The sequence below is a fragment of the Talpa occidentalis genome, unplaced genomic scaffold (genome assembly GCF_014898055.3).
Source record: "Talpa occidentalis isolate TD23 unplaced genomic scaffold, MPIMG_talOcc4v2.1 talOcc4.6, whole genome shotgun sequence".
In the NCBI taxonomy this organism is placed as follows: Eukaryota; Metazoa; Chordata; class Mammalia; order Eulipotyphla; family Talpidae; genus Talpa; species Talpa occidentalis.
Window position 1 is genome coordinate 111,920,476 of NW_023604972.1, and position 20,627 is coordinate 111,941,102.

General features: G+C 38.0%; 1 protein-coding gene across 3 annotated transcripts in view; it reads left to right on the top strand.

The window, feature by feature from the left end:
- The window catches only part of SLC38A9 (solute carrier family 38 member 9), a 53,435-nt gene extending 49,908 nt beyond the window's left edge, over window positions 1-3,527 (top strand). For all 3 annotated transcript variants that reach the window (XM_037529385.2, XM_037529386.2, XM_037529387.2), the window contains 2 exons: window positions 1,212-1,301; window positions 2,727-3,527. In XM_037529385.2, the coding sequence (XP_037385282.1) occupies window positions 1,212-1,301; window positions 2,727-2,892 (256 nt within the window). In that variant the 3' untranslated portion in view covers window positions 2,893-3,527. The remainder of the gene's footprint in view (window positions 1-1,211; window positions 1,302-2,726) is intronic.
- Window positions 3,528-20,627: the final 17,100 nt, after the last annotated feature.

Genomic DNA, 20,627 nt, shown 5'->3' on the forward strand with positions numbered 1-20,627 from the left:
AGAATGTGGTATGCCAAATAAATAGGTGCCAAACTATCTTATAAGGGCCAGCAGTCTTAACCATGAACTTTGGTAAAACAATAATGTCTTGCGTGAATATGAAAATAATTTTTACCTCAGGGACTTCCTGAAAGGTTATTAAAAACTCTCTAGGTTCGTGGTTACACTTTGAGAACCACTACTTTGGAAAGTACACTTCCTTTTACAATACAGAAATAAGAAAGGCCCAGCCAGTGTCTCAAAGCTGAAGCAATTTTAAGGTTGACATTTCTGGATAAGTAGAAAGATTTTGAAGCCTGAGTATGTTTGTAATTCAGCAAGCTCCAATACTAAATAACCACTTACTTACATAAATAATTACCCTTATTTGTCCTTTTCTCTATAATCTTTATCTGGAATTAATTACCCTGTGATAACTTTGGGCTCAAAAGGTTGTTTTGATGTACGAATATAGCTCTTGAAAATCATTTTAGAGAAAATGGAGTTAAATCTTCAATATCAGATTTCATCCACCTTATTTTTATTTGTGACCAAAATTGATTCCTAAATCTAGAATTGTTGCCTAATCAATATTTAGAAGATGCTCTATTCATGTTCAATATTTAATAGCTTTTAAGAGTCTGAACCTAGAAAATAAAACTACCCCATGAGTCTTTTTCCCTAAATAAAATTTTATTTTTCTAGTTATAAAAGTAAAACAAGGACTTTACAAAATTGTAACATTGTAAAGTATAGAAAATTTGCTAAATATAGAAGAAAGCTACTCAAAATCCCAAATCATTAACACAATCTTTACTATTTGTTGAATATATTCCCTTCTGATATTTTTAATAGCTTTTTAATATATCCCATTAAACAAATTGGTATAGCTAGCATACTTTTGGTTTTCCATAAATATCTTTATATCAATAGCTTTTTTCATGGTTTTGATTGTTTTCTTAATATATTTCAAATGGAATTATAAATGTAAATTCACACATACTGACAGTTTATTCCTACAGAATTTAACCTGTTTATTTAATTGCACAAAATGGCCAATATCACTGTCTCATGACCTGTATTGAGTACTGCTGTCCTCTATTTTTGCCAAGTTTAAGACATTGTCATTTTAAAGATGTTAATAATTAATTTTGTATTCACATTAATTGTTGTCATTTGCCTGTTTTCATATTTCTTCTTTCTTCTAAACTCTCTCCTCAACTCCCATGTAGCATTTTCCATGTGCTGATTCTTAATGTATGTATTGTGGGAGCTGGTGTGATCATGGCCTGTTTCTACCCAAACATAGGAGGAATCATAAGGTACTGCCTGTAAGGGAACTTTTCCCCTTCTTATATTGATCTTTATTCTTATGCTTTTCCTGTTGTTGTTGTTGTTATTGTTTTAATTTAATTGTTTGAAATTCCTATGAGTATTTAAAACTGGTAATAATTAAATATCATTCCCTCATATTAGTTAAGGTGCTCATTGTCTTCCATTTCTGCTTATTCCTGATTTTAGATGCCCCATTATCCTTAGGCTCATTTCCTTTTCTCTTTTCTTTTTTCATCATATTTCACTATTTCTTTCTCTTTATCCATAATAAAAGTTTTTTTTTAAAAAAGAAAAATTAATCTTTTGGACTGTGGAGCACATTAGTGATAACCAAAAGGAAGGGGAAATAGAGGAGATGGGTAAATTGGGATGAGGGCAATGGTTTGGTGAAGGATGGAATAGGTCATTTAGCAGTGAACCCCAATATACTCATATTCATTGTCAGTGATGCACACCTGAAACTTATAGAATATTATAATGCAGTGTTAATTCACTAAAAATTAAATGAATACTCTTTAAGTTATTTTAAGTGTGTGTGTGTGTGTATATGTGTATATATATATATATACCTTATAAGTATATACTATCATAGGGACTCTGGGAGATGTCTAAAATGTCAAAGCTATGCCCTAATTTTCTTAATCCATTTCTACTCAAGAACATATTTCAGTGTCAGCTGTAGTTAGAAAATAAGTTTAGTTTAGAATTTAAATCCCAGATAACTTTTGCCTTGATATCCTTTCTCTAAAATGTTGCAGTAGGTTTAGTGAATTGGGAATAAAGTTGTGACCTCGGGTTCTCATGTAAGACTGTAGTTTAGAATGATCTGATTTCATTAACCTACAACCTTTTTGAAGACACTTAACCAAGAAAGTAATAAGAGACAAAAGTGAAGCTTTTTAATCTGATACTTTATTGACTATGACAAGATCCTATTGAGTATAGTAAAAGGGAAAATAGGTACATTTTCCTGTTAATCTCAAGTTTAGTTATCTCTGTTATAGTTGTGCTGAGACACTTTCATCAGTTCTCATTCTTAAGCAGATGCTAGCAGTCCATGAACTCAGAATGTGTAATTAGTTTATAAAAGAGTAAAGATAGGAAACCCATCTCCAGATGTTTCTGAGGAAGTAGTAGTGATCTCTGAGATAAGAGGAACTATAGAGATTTGAGATGAATCAAAAACTCTTTGTCAAGCTGATGCTATAAAGGTGAACAGGAAATAATGTTTTATATTAACTTAGCAAGTAATATAAGTTTTAAATTCGAATCTTTATGTCAACATTGAATGAATCAAAAATAATTTTCTTGCAATATCAGAAGCATTTAAGTTATACTATACTATCTTAATTGCAGATCAGAGAAAGGAAAATACAAGATGAGTATTAACCCCAAAAGCTTTTATTTTGCAGGTATTCAGGAGCAGCATGCGGCCTGGCCTTTGTATTCATATATCCATCTCTCATCTATATAATTTCTCTCCACCGAGAAGAGCGTCTGACATGGCCTAAATTAATTTTTCATGTTTTCATAATCATTTTGGGCCTGGCTAACCTGATTGTGCAGTTTTTCATGTGAAAATCTCAACTATCTTTTCAAAGTCTTTCATGGTGTTTTCAACTTGGACAACAGTTCCCCATAAATTCACTTGTAAATGCTGTTGTTTCTGTAATTCTAAATGTTTTCCTAGGATAATTTTAAATGAGGGAAATAATGGTCTATTAGTAGGAAATTTCTCAACCAAGAGTAGAAAAGGGCAGTAAGACTGGTCTTTGCCTCTGCCTTTTCATACTCACCTGGTTCTTCACCCTGATAGTCTTTTCTAAGTGTGTGCCCTTTTCTAATGTGTGCCCTTAGGAAAACTCTTGCCAGGTTTTGCTTTGAGAGATAGATAGTGGGTAGGTCTATTTTGACTACAGTGAAGATTCTCAGGGTGTCACAGCAACTGTTGCCAGATGCTCTTTCTGTTTTTTATTTCAGGGTATTAGTTTTATTACTTGCTAGGCCATTTCTGCCATTTGCCCAAACCTTTACTGTTTGGGACAATAAACCAAATACCTCATTTTTCAAAAGAAGTCTTCATGACATCACTATTAAGAGTGAAGTATTAACTATGTCCTAAATCTCTATTTTAAAAATAAGACAGTGTCAGTGCAGGCACTGTAGGCATGCAAATCACACAAAATAAATGAACTTGGAGAGTTTGTTGCTGTTTGACTCCTCTTTTGTTTCTAATCCAGTACCAGTGACTTGGGTTGAAATTATAATTCCCCAGCCAAATTTTGCAGAACAACAAGTCTGATTGTCCCCATAGAGCTAAGAGGGCTGCTTCGCTTTTTAAATCCCTGAGCAACTTCCTAAGATGTCATGACAGGTCTACCTGGGAAGAATTTAGGAAGTGTGGCAGAGAGAGGGAAACATGAGGCCCTGCAGGCCTCAAACAGAGAAGGGACCAGGAAGAGTGAAGCTCATTCTAAGTACATTTTCTGGGGGTGAAAAGTTGTTTCTTGACCACAGGAGAAGATTAATTGTGTTTGATGTATAACCACCAGAGGATTTCCCTTCCTCCACTTGTTTCTGTAGCTGGCAGGATGGAGGGTTAAATCCATCTCCTTAGATATGAGAAAAGGATTAAGGAATCAAAATTCTTGAAATTCACATTCTCCTCTTTAGTCTTTCAAACTAAAAATCTGAAGTAGATGCCAAATCCATGTCTTCCATGTAATATAGTCGCTGTGTTCAGCTGAAAAAGTCATACTTCTCAATTTTAGGCTAATGTTAAAAAGTTTATTGTGTTAATACACATCCCACATCCCAGGACAGAGTATAGATTTGTAATACTTTCCTTCCCTTGAGGTTTGTAAACCTAGTAAAGAGATCCAAATTCTAAAACAGCTGTAATTTCTTTCAGCAAAGTTCTCCATCCATTCCATAGACCCATACCTATATTGATGAACTGTACTTCCTAAAGCTATTTTTAAGAGTGTGTCATTGTAAAAATTCTAAAACAGGGCCTCCCCGGTGGTTCAGTGGGTTGAGCGCTGCGCTGTGAAGCTGTCCCCAGCCTCTGCAGTGCAGGTTCAATCCCAGCCGGCCGGTCAGAATCACACATGGCACGGCAGACCTCTCCTGTCTTGACTGCAGCTCCCCTCAGCAGTGTATTTCTGTTGTCTGCCTGTTCTGCTCCCTGCTCTGCCTCTGGTAGGTCCTCTCACCCTCCCGTGCCTCTGCCTATACCCCAGCTCTTGTATAAAAATGAATAAATATTTTTAAAAATAAATAAAATAAAATAAAAATTCTAAAACAACACAAAAGTAGAGCAAATATGATAGAGGCCCCATAAACCTATCCCCTATATTTAGTAATTATAAAACTACTGCATTTGCTTCATCTGTCCTCCTTTTTCTTTTTCCTTTCCTACTGAAACTTTTTTTTTTTTTAAAGATTTATTTATTTATTTATACAAGCACTGGGTACAGTCAGAAGCGCGGTAGGGTGAGAGAATTCACCAGAGCCAGAGAGGGGGACAGAACAGGCAGAGTGACGAAATATACTGCTGAGGGGAGCAGCAGGCATGGCAGGAAAGGTCTGCGCGCCATGTGGGACCCTCCCCGGTGGCCGGGGATCGAACTGGCGCTGCAGAGGCTACGGGCAGTTTCACAGCCCAGTACTCAACCACTGCGCCACCAGGGGAGACCCATGCAGAATCATTTTAAAGCCAGTCTCAGACATGTCATTTCATCTCTACAAACCTCTGAATATGCACTAATAGCCTTTTGAACTTAGTTACATTTATTATTGGAGACAATCTCAAAAGTTTGTTAGCAGAAACTGCTGGTAGAAGTTAGGTTAATTAGAAAATTCTCCATTTGGCTTGGGTTTGTCTGCTAGCCTCTTTTTAGAACAAAAGTATAATGTATGGAGAAAGTATCTCAGTGCTTGGGAACCACACATCTTTGTGACTTCAAAGTCTTGTTCAGCTAGAAACAGGAATCAAAAGCTAGAGAGCACCTTGGGCAATCTTTTAAGTTAATTCCCTGTTTATCCCTAATTGCTGCCCTTATCTTTAAGAACTTCAGAGTTTTCATTGCCTTTTTTCCGTAATATACGTGAATGTTCTGACGCATGGAAAAAAATGGTTTGATATATTTTTGCCTGTTAAATGATCAAATACCACAATGAATGCTTTATTTACTAAACTGAAAAGCAATATGAATATTTGCTTTTTTCTTTGAAAGAATTGATAATTTGTAACATCAAATCCTATGTTAGACTTATGCTGAATGAATTTGCTTCCTCCCAGAAAACCAACTCTGAATCTGAAATAACCAACCTGTTATTTCATTTGGTCAGAAAACTGTGTGTGAGTGAATATGTCCTTATCTCCTTATTATAAGGAGATAAGGACTTATTCAGATCACAGTGCAATTCATTTTAAACTTCTCTACTGTCATCTCTGAACTTACTAATTAAATTTCTTTTTTGCTCTGATGTGGTTAATCTTAGTTTTTTTTAATTTAACTTATTTAACACACAACCTAGGATGTTATAAAATTAAAAATGGTTTGTGTAGGGAGGTTTTCCTTAGAAAGCCTCTGCATCGGTATGTGGCATGTTAATACTAAGCCAGAAAGGACAAGGAAATGTCCTTTGACTTTTGATACCTGTGGATAATCATCCAAGATCAGTTTCATCATCACACACACAAAAAAATGTACTGGAGTAAAGAGCAAAAAAGGAACTTTATTAAAGAGAAATCTGTATTTATACCAGGTCTGTTTTACAAGTGCAATACAGTTACTAAATGTAGAGATAGAAGAGGCTTTTTCTGTTTCTACATGGAGTAATTTTGATCTGTGTGTTAATTTACTTATTTCCATAAGTGATTGAGTAAACCATAATGTTCAGTGCTATGAAGGAAGCAAAAATGTGCAAGAGATCTTTTATATCCTAAAGATCGTAAAGGAGCTAGGATCTAGTAAAGGAATTGTGTATATAGTTAACAAACTGATCTCTTTCCGTTGGGAACCTCAGGAAGGGCTGGTAAAGGTGACTTAAGTGCTAAAGCCACAAAGACCCATTTTCAGACTCCTGTAATAAATGTACAAAATTTTAGATATTTGATGTATTCATTGTCAAGTAGGATCATGTAAAGTATAATTGCTTTCATTTTGACAAACTTCCTCTAAAATTTTATGAGACGTGTTTACTTCTGTATGCTATTGTTCTCTTTGCATTTTAAACACTGTATATTCACTTTTGTGACTCTTGGAGGGCAAAATACAGTTGATTAATAAGGGAAATAATTTGTCATACTTCTGGAATACAAACAAAGATTTTGTAGCATTTTCTCTCCAACGTCTTGACTTGTTTAAATATCAGTATTCCAAACACCATATGTTTGACCTTATTAATAAGAACAAGAAATATTGATGCTGTATGTTTTCTTTACAAAACACTGACTGTTTTTTAGAATTTGGTGGCGGTGGTTTATTTTCTTATCCCAATTCAGTTGTTTAAAACAAAATCCAAGTCTAGTTGACACCTAAACAATAGAATGTTATATTACTCTGTGATCCAGTGTGAAATGTACACAAGGCAGCCAGGCTGGCCCCAGTTTCAGTCAACTGTCTACTTCACTTCAGATTGTGTAAACATGTATTTCGAAACAGCTCTGATGGAAATCTTGTAACCTAAACAGTATTCTCTGAAATGTAATTTGTTGTCTTTTTATATAAAAGAAAAAATAAATCAAAATTAGTTTGAAGAAAAACAACTCTCAGATTTTGTTTAATTGAACTTTGTCGGGAAATGCTATTGTCTAGTAGCACTGACCCAGGGCAAAAAGAAGCTGGAGGCCTCTTTTACAGGGTCAGATTCTCAAATGACTTTGCATGTCACATCAAGTCACTCTAGTCACTAATGCATCTCTCACATCAGACCAGAAGGAGCCCTCCCTAGTGTTTTTCCTAGAGAAAAGCATATGTGACTTTGTTAAACTGAAACCTAAAATGATCATCCCTTTTGGATAAGCTGTTTTGACCTCTCCCTCTAAGGACATTTCAGAATGAATGTGCCTCCTCAGATAACTGTTAACCCAGTTTCTGGCAAACTGTTAACCCAGCTTGATGTCACAATACAGAACCATTTAAGGCAATAAAGAGCTGTAATTTTCTGCCTTCCCTAAGCAAAATTCCTTTTTCCTCCATTGTCATTTTTCCATATTTCCCAATTCTCTAAAAATAAAATATGGCCATGTCTTTTAAAAAGTATAAAAACTTCTCCATTCATTGTATTCATCCCAAGCCATAAAATACAAGACTGGGTAGGGATTGGCAAGAGCACACACTTCATATAGTTCTTTGTTTGGCAATTTTGACCCCATGTGATCCAATTATGTTTTGTCATAGCAATTAATGAATGAAACAAGATTTTATTTTAATGGAAAACAATAAGTTAATTGCTGTTTTCTAAGATTTGTTCCAACACCCCCTAAAAAAAATCAAGACAAAATTGGTTCATTTGGGTTCAGGATTAGCCTCTTGGCCAATATTTTAAGCACTTTGTGGAAGCCAGACCCTGTGCTCAGCACAGAACATACAGTGCTCAACAAACTAGATATGGACCTAACCATTCAACACCCTCTCGAACCCACCCTCTTGAACACAGCCAGCTGGTCATTTTCTCAAGGTGTCCCTGCAGTGCCCTGCTTTGATTCTTTTCTGCTACTCTGTCTGTTAAATGTTGTGATGAAATATCATACACATTTTGAAGACATGAGGATGTGACGTGAGGTGCCGTAAATACAGCTTCATCAAGTAAACCAGGTTTATCAATATAAAACTTTTTAAAACGCTAGTGTAATTTGTAATCACATAAAATTATGTAGAAATGTGGACAAAAACTGGAAGGGAACACAGAAGAATGAACATGGCTGACCTGTGTAGGTGATAGGATTTGAGGTGAATCATTTACATTGTTGTTTTATTATTTGCATGACAAATTTTCTAAAAGGATGTCTTGGATAAATCATGGAAAAGAAAGATTGTAGAAATATGACTACTCATACCTAAAGGGCTAATCTGCAAAGAACTTTTGGAACGGATGACAGTTGGTTACAGAGGCAGATGCAGATTATGTAGGGCCTGAAGTTATGTAATTTGGAATCCCCTCTTAAGGAAACATTAGAAAAGTAGGAAGGAGCCTGTATGAATGAGGAGCTGACTTCAGATTTAAGGTAATTCATCCACAGGCTACTTCATGGGAGGTGGATTTAGAAGGCCAATGGAGATGTAATGAAAAGATGCCAACCATTTAATATATCAAGCTTTAAATTTCTCTGCCACTTTTTAAGAACCGCAACCTTGACAAGATCTGAACTTCTGGAAGAAGCCAATTGGATTTGGCAAAGTAGCATGGGGTACAAATTTATAATCATCAATTTTTCTTCTTTAGAGAATTTTTTCCATAAGATGGATCTTGCTGGTTGGTTACCCTCCCACCCCGACCCCATCTCCTTTTAATCTATAGAGATGAAAGTTCAAAGAGTATTGTTTAATTTTCACATTTGATGAATCTTAGGGATGAGGAAACTTTTAAGGGCTCTTGAGGTTTAAAAAGAAAAAGCTACTAACAGCAACACTAGAGTAAGGCGATATTTGTATGTATTACATCCTGTTCCAGAAAGCATCTATTTCAATTAAAGTAAAATTAACTTTGATAGATTAACTTGAAGATTTTTTTAAAATAATATTTTAAAGGAAAAGTAAATAATTTTTAAAGGAAAGTAAATAATTTGAATAGTCCTTGATGTCATATTCTAGTCCTTTATTCTAAGTATAAATATTAAAATCATATTTATAAATGCAAGTGCAGATTACAATTATGTTTAAAATTTTTAATATGTTTTTACATATATAAAGGGCTAGAAATTTATGAAACAAGTGTGAACATTTACCTGGGTGCTAGGAATACTGGGTATTTTTTTATTTTACCTGTATTTTCTAAAGTTTTAAAGTAAAATGTGTCATGTTTTATGAAAAACAATAAAAGTTTTTTCCTAAAAATTTCTCTGACTTCTCATCACTTAAAAACTGTATGGATTCCTTTTAATATTAATAGCAAATACTTTGAACCCTCACACAATACTACTAATATTATTGATTAAAAGATAATAAAATTATTGATTGGTGACAATCTATTCTAACTTCCAAATCATATATACATAGCTTTAAACATATGTTTACAGTGTCTACAGACATTTAAGCAAGTATCACACACATGATTTAGGCTTATTTTTTCAGTCTATATTATAAATAAAACTTTTGAAAACAACTCTCTGTGGTCTGCAGGATGGAAAGACCAACCTAGAGAATAAGGTCTAAATCCTTTAGAGTGGTATCCTAGCCCTTTTATTGCCACTTTCATACCTTTCCAACCTCACCCACCAGTTCACACAAAATGACTAATTCTCTGACCAATGAGGCTCTATTCCATCTACCTTTGTATATGTCCCTTTGTTCACTTGGCAGACTTTTTATCTTTAAGGGCATTACTTGAAAATCACCCTTCTTAACTACCTCCCAGATCATTTAAGTGCTTTCCACACTGCATGCAGGCTTCTGTTGCAGCATTTATGGCAGTGTATTGTTACCACATTTATCACATTGTATTGGTTTATGTATATTTCACCAGCCCCAGGAGGAACTTAACCTTTGTTTCTACTAGGAGGAAACTTGCTTGCAATCTCAATTGAGTGAATGCACAGATAAAGACCCAGTCTTTGCCTTTAAGGTGCTGGAATAAGGTTTGTAAATGGATCCTCTGGTCAGGCCATTGCTCAAAGCACAGCAGCAAACTGGCCTCACAAAGAGTTCTAATCCCTGCACACTGGACCCAGCAACTCAGCCCTCAGACTGACTCCAAAAGACAGTGTCAGGTCAAGTTTAGGGACTAGCTCTCTCATGGAGAATTCAGAGCTTCTGGTTGCGAGTGAGATTATTTTCTTCCTTTTTACACTTAATGGTCATTTTGAGGTTTCCCTTAATTATCTTCTAAGCAAAGGCCAAGTCTAAATCATCTCAGTCCTACTATTCTGAATGTTGATATGAAATCTTGGTGAAGTCTTGGTAGCTGGAGTGTGATTAATGCTCTATGGTTAATCAGACTTAGGCCGCTGTTGGAATTATTTTAGTTTTTCAGATTAACTCAAGGAGATTATCTGAGGGGAAAAAGGCAACTAAGATTTGAAGAGATGACAGCAGTTCTTAACTCTAACTAAGTTCTCAACTCTAACCAACCTCACTGAACTCAATATTGCTGCGTGAGCAGTTAAACCACTTTCTCCAGTGCTTCTCAACTGCCTGGAGTTGCCTGTGGCCCCGGGCATCTCTCCCATTTAAAGTGTTTTGGTTACTATTTTATCCTTAATATCTGTTCCCTGTCAGGCAAAGATGGCTGCTCAGGAAATAATTATTGAAGGAATGAATAAAGTGCCTAATAGGATAAATAATTCATTATACCAAATGAAACTACGACCAAAATAGAAGAAGTGACAAGTGAATGTTTCTCTTAACTCTGTATTGGTGAAAATTATCTTAGAAATCATGGAGGAGGGCCTCCCATCATGGCGCAGCTGTTGAGCCCTGGGCTGCGAAGCTCCCTGCAGCCTCTGCAGCGCCAGTTCAATCCCCGGCCGCCAGAGAGAGGGTCCCACATGGTGCGCAGACCTCTCCTGCAGCCCGCTGCCCCCCTCAGCAGTGTATTTCTTCGTCAGTCTGCCTGTTCTGTTCCCCGCTCTGGCTCTGGTGAATTCTCTCACCCTCCCACGCTTCTGACTGTACCCAGTGCTTGTATAAATAAATAAATCTTAAAAAAAAAGTCATGGAGGAAATAACCAGCATGGGGTGGGGGAATGTACATTTGATTACATAAAACTGTTATACTTTATAGACCAAAAAGTCAGGCACTAAATTAAATAAGAAATATCAAACAGGGATATTAATTGTTTACATACATGGCATATCATATGTAAATTAATAGGAGGAAAAAAGATTCAAAATTGAGAGGGAAAAAAACAGACAATTAACAAAAGAGGAAATGCAAATAATAAAGAACATTTCTAACATCTAGTATTCACAAAAAGAGAAAAAAATTCAAATTGACGTTTTGTTAGGGGGAAAAGGATGTCCTAAAGCTAATTCCATACAGGCTTTGTGGACTCCATCTCCACCCCAGGCCAAAGCCAAAGACACTGGGAACTCCAAATCCCATCACCACCAAAGGGAAGGTGGCTGGGACCTGAGGGTGGGGTTAAGCAGCCAAGTTGGTATAAAGGCAGACACGTGGGCTTTAGAGGGGTCCCCCATTTTGGCTCTCCACCAGCTCACAGCATCCGGCCAGCTCTGAGAGTGACTGGGTTTCCAGGTCGGCCGATCGGGTAGGACGCATTAAAGACTTTATTTCCCTATTTTCTCCCTGAGTTGTGCATTTTCCTTATTTCCTTTTCCCTTGTAAATAAACCTTTTATTAACCTTTTGTGTGTGCCTGTAGTGGAGTATTAATAAGTCCCTTTTAAGCGCGCGGGTGAGGACCCACAGCCAGGCAACCCGTTCAATATCGGGGCTGTCCTAAAACAGCTTCACTGCTGGCTGGGGTACAATGATGGTTCACCCTCCTTCATACTTGACTCTTGACTTTCAAAGATTTTAAAACTCAAATCTAGACATTGACTCAGTTTCTTTTTTGCATTCCAGATCTTTAGACCCTACCTTAAAAACAGTAAATAGCAAAACCCTCACTGCCACTAAAATGACAGAAGAGAAATTGGAGTACAAAGAATGAAAACTGTAATAGATTAGTATTTAAGTATTATTCTAACACATATAAGTAGAAAGCAAATAAATATATTTTATTAATTTGAGAAATGTGGTCTATAGATAATTCACCAACATTTTTTCTCTATCTATACCTTTAATGAAAGAATCATCAATGGCTAGAGATAATTATGAAATTAGCTGTATTATTAATACAATTTATTGTGCGTTCTTTCCCAGAGGGAAATTGAATGAAGCATCAACTTTGTAATAGCTGTGTAATACAAATAAAAACTTATTTCAAAATCTTTTCTCTCTTTCAAAAAACTACCAGTTTCTTCTCCCTGAGTGAACATTAATAGAGATTTTATAATTAACAAGGATCTAAAATCTGAGAAAAATCTCAGTTTTTGATTTTTTTTTTTTTGGCTAATCACAATGTAATTTTTTTTTTTTGGCTAATCATAATGTAAATTTCTGCCATGTCACCAAATATCAGTCTGACTCAGAGACTCCTGTTATTTTCCCTGCATGGAGAACAGATTTTTGTTGTTGAGTCAGGACCATAATTTGCATCTGGTAGAACAATGGGCCATATTTTTTCTCTCTTTTGCACACAGAGCTACACTGACAACAGCAAGAGCTGCTCAGAGATAGAGGCAGAACTTGGTTCAGCCACTGTAAAATTCAAACTGATTTTAAAAAGTAAATGGTTCAGTTAATATCTAGTAAAGAGAAAACCAGATAGCAGATTTGGAAATTTCCTTTGATATTTCTTGAGATTTTCATCTGAAATTTCCAACCCAGTATTTGAAAGAATTCCAGGTCCTAATGCACATCAGAGTTCTGGCTGGCTGGAAATGCGAGCAAAATGAGTGTCTAGATTAGATCCAGGACTTTCTGAGGCAGAGGATAATTTATTACTATGCTCTGTGTCCTGGTTTCCCCTTCTGGTATGTTCTTGTCTGTGTTCAATTGAGAACCTTTCTTCAAAAGTGACCCTGAAAGATGAGTCTAAAGTTCCATACCTGCTTTCCATATGAGGAAGATGGGGGCCCAGAAAGGTTAAACAAAGTTCCTACTCCTGTAACAAGGAAGTCTGGGATCTCAGGAGGTTATGGAAATGTAGTCAAAATGGAAATAAAACTTCTGCTTTTTAAGGTTGCTTCCTGTTTGTTTAAAATAAAGTCCTTTCCATTTCATTAGCTCCTAGGTTGCTTTTTGGCACAAGTCAATTTGAAATCCACGCTAAATGGAACGATGTCCTCCAAGACACCCCAGTCAATGCTTTTGAGCACCCCTTTCCTAATCCTCACCTCCCAAATGCAGACACAAGCCTTTTACAGCTGAGCAGATCATAGTGGATTAATTCATCCATGTCATACAGAAGGTTTGAGAATGAACTGTTTCATCTCTGGCTCTGAGGATATTGTCTTGAAACTCTCTCATACAGAGCTTTTTTTCTTTTTCTTTTTTTTTTTTTAAGATTTATTTATGCATACAAGAACTGGGGTAGAGGCCAGAGGTGTGGGGGCGGTGAGAGGATCCACCAGAGACAGAGCAGGGAACAGAACAGGCAGACTGACTGAAATACACTGCTGAGGGGAGCAGTGGGTGAGACAGGAGAGGTCTGCTGTGCCATGTGGGTTGCTCCCTGGCCAGCCAGGGGATAGAACTCATGCTGTAGTGACTACGGACAGCTTCATAGATTGTGTCTTAACCCCTGCGCCACCAGGGAGGCCCTCATTCAGGGCTTTTTTTCCAAATAAGCAATTTGGGCATATTTAATATTAGAGTTTCTCTATTTAATTTTCAATTTCACAATGTTTTGATCATCTGAATTGAGGAATGAAACAGATTTAAACTTTAAGAAGAAGAAAAGGTAGAGGAAGACTTACTGGTTTGTGAATTTAAAATATTACTGATAAAAAAGAAACGATTCTATTTTTTAAGAGAAAAAATTCTTGAACTATATGATGCACTTCTGTCTCCATGGAATGAAATTAGAAGGAATCATAGAGATTTTGTTGGTCCAGATAAAGAAACAATTCAAATAAATTGAGACATTGTCTTAGGACTATTTCCAAGTCAATAAATAGGTATACATATATCTTACTCTTTTTAAAAAGCTGCATATCATTCTATAAGTAAGTATTTTATTTGGCCATTTTTCTTTGAGGGACCTTTTAGTTATTTCCAATTTTTAATTATTATAAATAATGCTTTAATGAACAACCTTGTAAAGTCATATGTGAATATTTTTACAGTATAGATAACCAGAAACTAAGTCAAAACTTTAATGGAAATAGTTCTCTTATGAAGTTCAACTCATGACTACACTTTCTTGTGCAACTGAATGCTATCAATCCTTTCATTTGATTTAAGTCTTTTAAATAATTTATCCCTTTTCACTTAGATCACTCATCTATCTGAAATTTGCTTTTTTGTGGATTAGTTCTGCTAGTGGCCTAACATTCAATATTTAATATGAGAGGAGGAGCAGAGTGCTAAGCATGGCAAGAGTGTGGAAGGCAGCTAAAGGCAACCACCAGACTGGATAATCCACTCAGCAAAATCAAAGCCTGCAGCTGACCAGACCTGCCTCTGTGGCCACCTTAGGAGATTAGCTAGAGACCACGTGTTATTACAGTCAAATTGCATCATATGTGTGTTTTAACTATACAGAATTTTAAACTGCTGAGGCGCCTGATGCCAGTGACTTATAGACATTTTAAAAGACTTTTAAATATCATTTTGCCTAGAGTGGTTTTTGTCTTCCAAGTTGACAATAGAACCTAGACCCAGCCCCCTCCTAACCAACCTCCCAACAGATTTACCCAAGAATTGACTAGATCATGCTGGCTTTTGATTGCGTACCTCCTCCACAGTCTCTAAGGATTTTTTTTTTAAGATTTATTTATTTATTTATTTATTTATTTATGTATTTATTTATTTATACAAGCACTGGGTACAGTCAGAAGTGCGGGAGGGTGAGTGAATTCACCAGAGCCAGAGCGGGTAACAGAACAGGCAGACCGACAAAATACACTGCTGAGGGGAGCAGCGAGCGTGGCAGGAGAGGTCTGCGAACCATGTGGGACCCTCACAGGTGGCCGGGGATCAAACCAATGCTGCAGAGGCTGCGGGCAGCTTCGCAGCCCAGGGCTCAACCGCTGCGCCACCAGGGGAGGCCCTCTCAGGATTTTTTTAAATATTTATTTTATTTATTTATGCACACAAGAGCTGGAGTGCAGGCCAGAGGTGGGGGTGGGGAGGTGAGAGGATTCACTAGGAACAGAGTGGGTAGCAGAAAAGGCAAATTGGCTGAAATACACTGCTGAGTGGAGCAGCGGGTGAGCCAGGAGAGGTCTGCTGTGCCATGTGGATTAGCTCCCTGGCCAGGGAGTGAACTCATGCTGCAGTGGCTGCCAATAGCTTCATAGAGTTGAGACTAAATCCCTTGTACCACCAGAGAGGCCCCCACAATCTCCAAGGATCTTATCAAAACATTCCTTCAAGAAATGCTAACGGCCGACAGGCATGTGAAAAAATGCTCATCATCACTTATAATCAGGGAAATGCAAATCAAAACACAACGAGATATCACCTCACACCAGTAAGAATGTACCATATTTTAAAAACTAGCAACAAAAAATGCTGGCGAGGATGTAGAAGAAAAGGAACTCTCTTTCATTGCTGGTAGGAATGCAAACTGTTCCAATCACTATGGAAACTGTGTGGAGGACCCTCAAATTGCTAAAAATCAATCTACCATATGACCCCAGCAATTCTATTCCTAGGAATCTACCCAAAGGACACAAAAACGTTATTGCAGCACTATTTACAATAGCTAAGATATGGAAATAAACTAAATGCCCAAAACAGTGTCAAGAAGATGTGATACATATATCTACACAATGGAATACTACTCGGCAATCAATATAGATAAACTCATGCCATTTGCAGCAACTTGGACAGGGCTGGAAGGGATTATGCTCAGTGAAATCAGAGGGAAAAAGAAAAATATCAGATGGTTTCACTTATAAGAGAAATACAGGAAACCTAACAAAGTGTCAAAAAAAAAAAAAGACAAAACTTGCAGGCAAACTATAGATCTGAGGCATACAGCAGGCAAGGGGGAAGAAGAGGGGTCAAAACAGGACAGGGAAGAGCATGAGGGACTGGTAATGAATGGTTCATGGGTGATGTAGTGGTGGGAGATTTACAGGGACTACAACTGAGGGAAATCAAATACTGTACAAAAATGAACAAAAACAGAAGAAGATAAAAAAGGTTTTTAAAAAAAAAAAACAACAAAAATATTCCTTCAAATTATACATATATACATATAATATGTGTAACATAAAGGAGCTTGAAAATATAGTTTCTTTATCTCATCATGTATGTTTGTAGTTTTGAAGTTTTCCAATTATTTTTTTTTTTTGCACCCTTTACAGATTGGTAGCTAGCTGCCCTATTGCATAATCCACCCACTATCTCTCGCTAGGCTTCAGAATTCTTCTTAACAGTGTTCTGAGCAGCCACAGCTAAGGGAGTTAGCAAACAGGTAGAATCAGTTTTCTCTCTGGATCATAGCAGTAGTGGGAGATTTTTTTTTTTTTTTTTTGAGGATGTGTATTTTAACCACCATGATGTGTATCAATGGTCCCACCAGGAGGAGAGAGAGGGTTACAGAAGGTGTTCTAGTCACCCCTGGAAAAGTAGGATGTGACTCTTTGGGGGAAGAAGGTTCTTCCTTTTTCCTTCATGGGCTGGGGTGAGTCATAGGTCTTCCTACTTTCTATATTGAAGGCAAAGTCAAGTGATGTGATTTCAAATCAAGAGTTCAGGGGTTTCAAAGATTGTCTAGCTGATGCCTTGGGTGTCCCACCACATCCTCTAGTTCTCCATGTTTCCTTAACATCAGGTGGCTTCTCCATATCAAGAAGAAAAGAAACAAGTATTGGTGAGAATGTGGAGAATAAGGAACCCTCATACCATATTTGTGGGAATATAGACTGGTCACACTTCTATAAAAAACAATGTGGCGTGGGCCTCCCTAGTGGCGCAAGGGGTTAAGCACAGCACTATGAAGCAAATCCGCAGCCTCTGCAGCACGAGTTCAATCCCCAGCCGGCCAGGGAGCAACCCACATGGCGCAGCAGACCTCCCCTTTCTCGCCCGCTGCTCCCCTCAGCAGTGTGTTTCAGTCAGTCTGCCTGCTCTGTTCCCCACTCTGTCTCTGGTGAGTCCTCTCACACCCTCCCCCCCCACCCCCCACATCTCTGGCCTGTACCTCAGCTCTTGTATGCATAAATAAATAAATTTTTAAAACAACAAAACAAAACCCAACATGGCGGTTTCTCAAAATATTCAAAATAGATCTGCCATATGATCCAGCAGTGCACTCTTAGGTATTTACCCAATGAATAAAAATATAATAATTTTTAGAAATACATGCCCTCCAATGTCATTGCAGTGTTATTTACAACAGCCAAGTTACGGAAACAATTTATATGCCCAATGACCGATGAGTGGATTAGGAAGATGTAAACACAATGGAAAACTACTCAACTAGAAAAGAAAAAAGGTGGTATCTTGCATTACAGCAACATGGGAGAATTGGAGGTGATAATGCAAAATGAAATTTGTCAGAGGAGAAAGACAAATACCAGATGGTGTCAGTCATATGAGGAATATAGAGAAACAAAACAAAGAAACAGACAAAACTAAACCAAAACAAACCCCAGAAATCTTACTATAGAATTGAGGGTACAAGAGGGGGAGGGGGAGATTCAAGAGGGTGAAAAGGGGCTCAGTGGAATGTGGGAGAGGATTATGGGGACTTTGGTGGTAGGTGTAGTATGGTAATAACACATATGAAGAGATACAAACCTACACCCCTAATCATATACAGTGTTTTAAACCAATGTTACCGTAATAAAAATAAAAATAAAAATAAAAAGCATGTGGCTTTTGTAACTGCCTGAAGACTTGCTCTGTTGTGGGAACTCATATGGCTCCTGCACAGGACAGGGCTCCCTCAGCAGCAGAATTCAACCAGTAACAAAAATTATTATTCTGCACTCCATGGAGTTTAACTTCAAGGGATGCTCTTTGCAGTTTCTTGGAGGTCTCCAACTTACCCCAGTGGTAATGTAACAGAGTGGTCCTCAGGAAAGGGGGAGGTTCGAGGTTTCCTACCCCACCCAAGGGAGGGTGGAGCTGAGCAGGGAGAGAAGAAGCTGCAGAGGAGACTGAGGAAGGAAGCAGGATGGAGCCAGAAGGAGACCTGGAGGAGGCACATGGAGCCTAGAGACACGTGAAGAAACTGTGCTTGTCTTTTGGTCGTGGACTGGGTGACACAGATGTGGGTGAGACCCGGGGGAGGTGACAATGGCAGCTTTTATCTTGATTTTGATTTTGCTCTTTTCCTTCCGGGCTTGTCTGGTTGTTTCTGACCCTTTTCTGTGGGTCCCCGCTGGAAGATGCTTTGGACTTGTGGCAGGCTTTGGGGCCTTGCTCTGGGCCAACCCTGTTTGGGTGGACTTTTACCCACGAGGGGACGGGTAACTTTGGGTGTTTGATTTAGAGACTAGATTCTTTGCCTTTCCTGTATTGTTTCCTAATTGTATTAAAATTCCTTCCCATTAAATTCTCATGTTTTGTGTTAATGCGGTGGATGGCAGAACCCTATATAGAATAGGCAGGTTTGCAGGGTTTGGGCTGCCCCTCTCCCTGCTCTGTAACAGTAACAGACTCATTAATGCTCTTCTCCATGGACTGCCTTCCCTTCCCTGTCTCACATCTCTACCCTTCTCTTGAGATCCTTCCTAATAACCTGCTTGCATTCCACTACTTCCTCAGAGCCTGCTTCTGGGACAACCCAACCTAAGACAGGAAGCGAACATTACCTGCGTAGTGGGGAATGACATGTCCTTTTGAGAACTGATACTAACAAAGCATTTTAAGCAACTACCTGAAGCAATAAAAAAAAATTTTTTTAAAGATTTATTTATTTATTTATACAAGCACTGGGTACAGTCAGAAGTGCAGGATGGTGAGAGAATTCACCAGAGCCAGAGTGGGGAACAGAACAGGCCGACTGATGAAATACACTGCTGAGGGGAGCAGCGGGCAAGTCAGGAGAGGTCTGTCGCGCCATGTGGGACCCTCGCCGGTGGCCAGGGATCAAACCAGCATGGCAGAGGCTGTGGGCAGCTTCATAGCCCAGCACTCAACCACTGCACCACCAGAGAAGACCCAAAGCAATAAAAATTTTAATTCTTTATAAAGAGATGCAAAGACTCTTCTTGGCAGGGTGTGTGTTTTGTAGAAATACGATAGTTACAAAAGGGAGAGGGATTAATCTCAGAACAGGGAATCCCTGTCATTCCTGACACCAGCTAGCTAAAGCAGTGGGGTTGCTAAGAGAACACCCTACAAGGGCCTTGGGTGGCAGCAACAGGTCTAGGCTCAAGTCCCAGGAACTGTGCCTAAGGCAGCAGTGATAAAAATAAATAAATAACTCACACTGTGATTTTCCCATTTGAAAAGAAAGACTATAAAAGTATCCTTTTATTGAAAAATGCTGTCACTAAAGGATTGCCAAATGCTGTTTCATGGAAAGATTGTCACTGTTTTTAGGTTTTCTGTTTTTAATTAAAATTGTTTTAATATTTATATTTTTATGAAATAATGTTGATAGAAGATAGTATTTTTTTTAAATGACATTTTTACTTGGCAGAATTAAAGGTTGCCAAACATTTGTTAACACTCCTCTTTTGTTGTGGGTGGGAGCCACGAAACCCTAAACTCTGGGAGGCAGTGATCACAGGCCCATGTGGACACACGTGTTCTGTGTCACAGGAGTTTCTGTGGACTAGTCATGTTATAAAGCCACTAGCGGTCAGTTCCTGTCACAACCAGCCTGACTGATGTGTGCTTTGGAGTGTTAGCAGAGGCACAGATTGCTCACGGAATGTTCTTCTGGGGTCAGCTGGCTAATCCAGGTCCCCTTGGGCACAGTGCCTGTCCTCAGGTTCTTCAGCTGTCCACCAAGAGTCCCCTGGGATCGTCCTATACTTTTTGTCGGATAGTTCAAACGCTATACCTGCTCCTCCCTTAGCACGTAGACACGAGGGGAAGAGAAACTTCTTATCTCCTAAGTCAAAAAGAGATACTTAAAGAATGAAAGTTCAGGTCATTTTTTAAAAGAGATTGAATACAAGTACTTAAAATGAGGCCAGTCAAGGTAAAAGAGAAGGTTTTTGTTCTGGGCTCTGAGGAAATGAATTAAAAATGGAGGAAGTTTTTAAAACGAAATGCGATGGGGGCAGGGGGTGGTGGTGAGCATTCCATCCTGAAATTTCAGAGACACTGTTCTTTAAATTCTTTGATAAATCATCCCTCTTGAGAATTACTCTTATTCTCTGTGAACAGTAAATTTCACAGTATTTTTCTGGACTGGGAGCAATGTGACCACGGGGCCACAGGGTA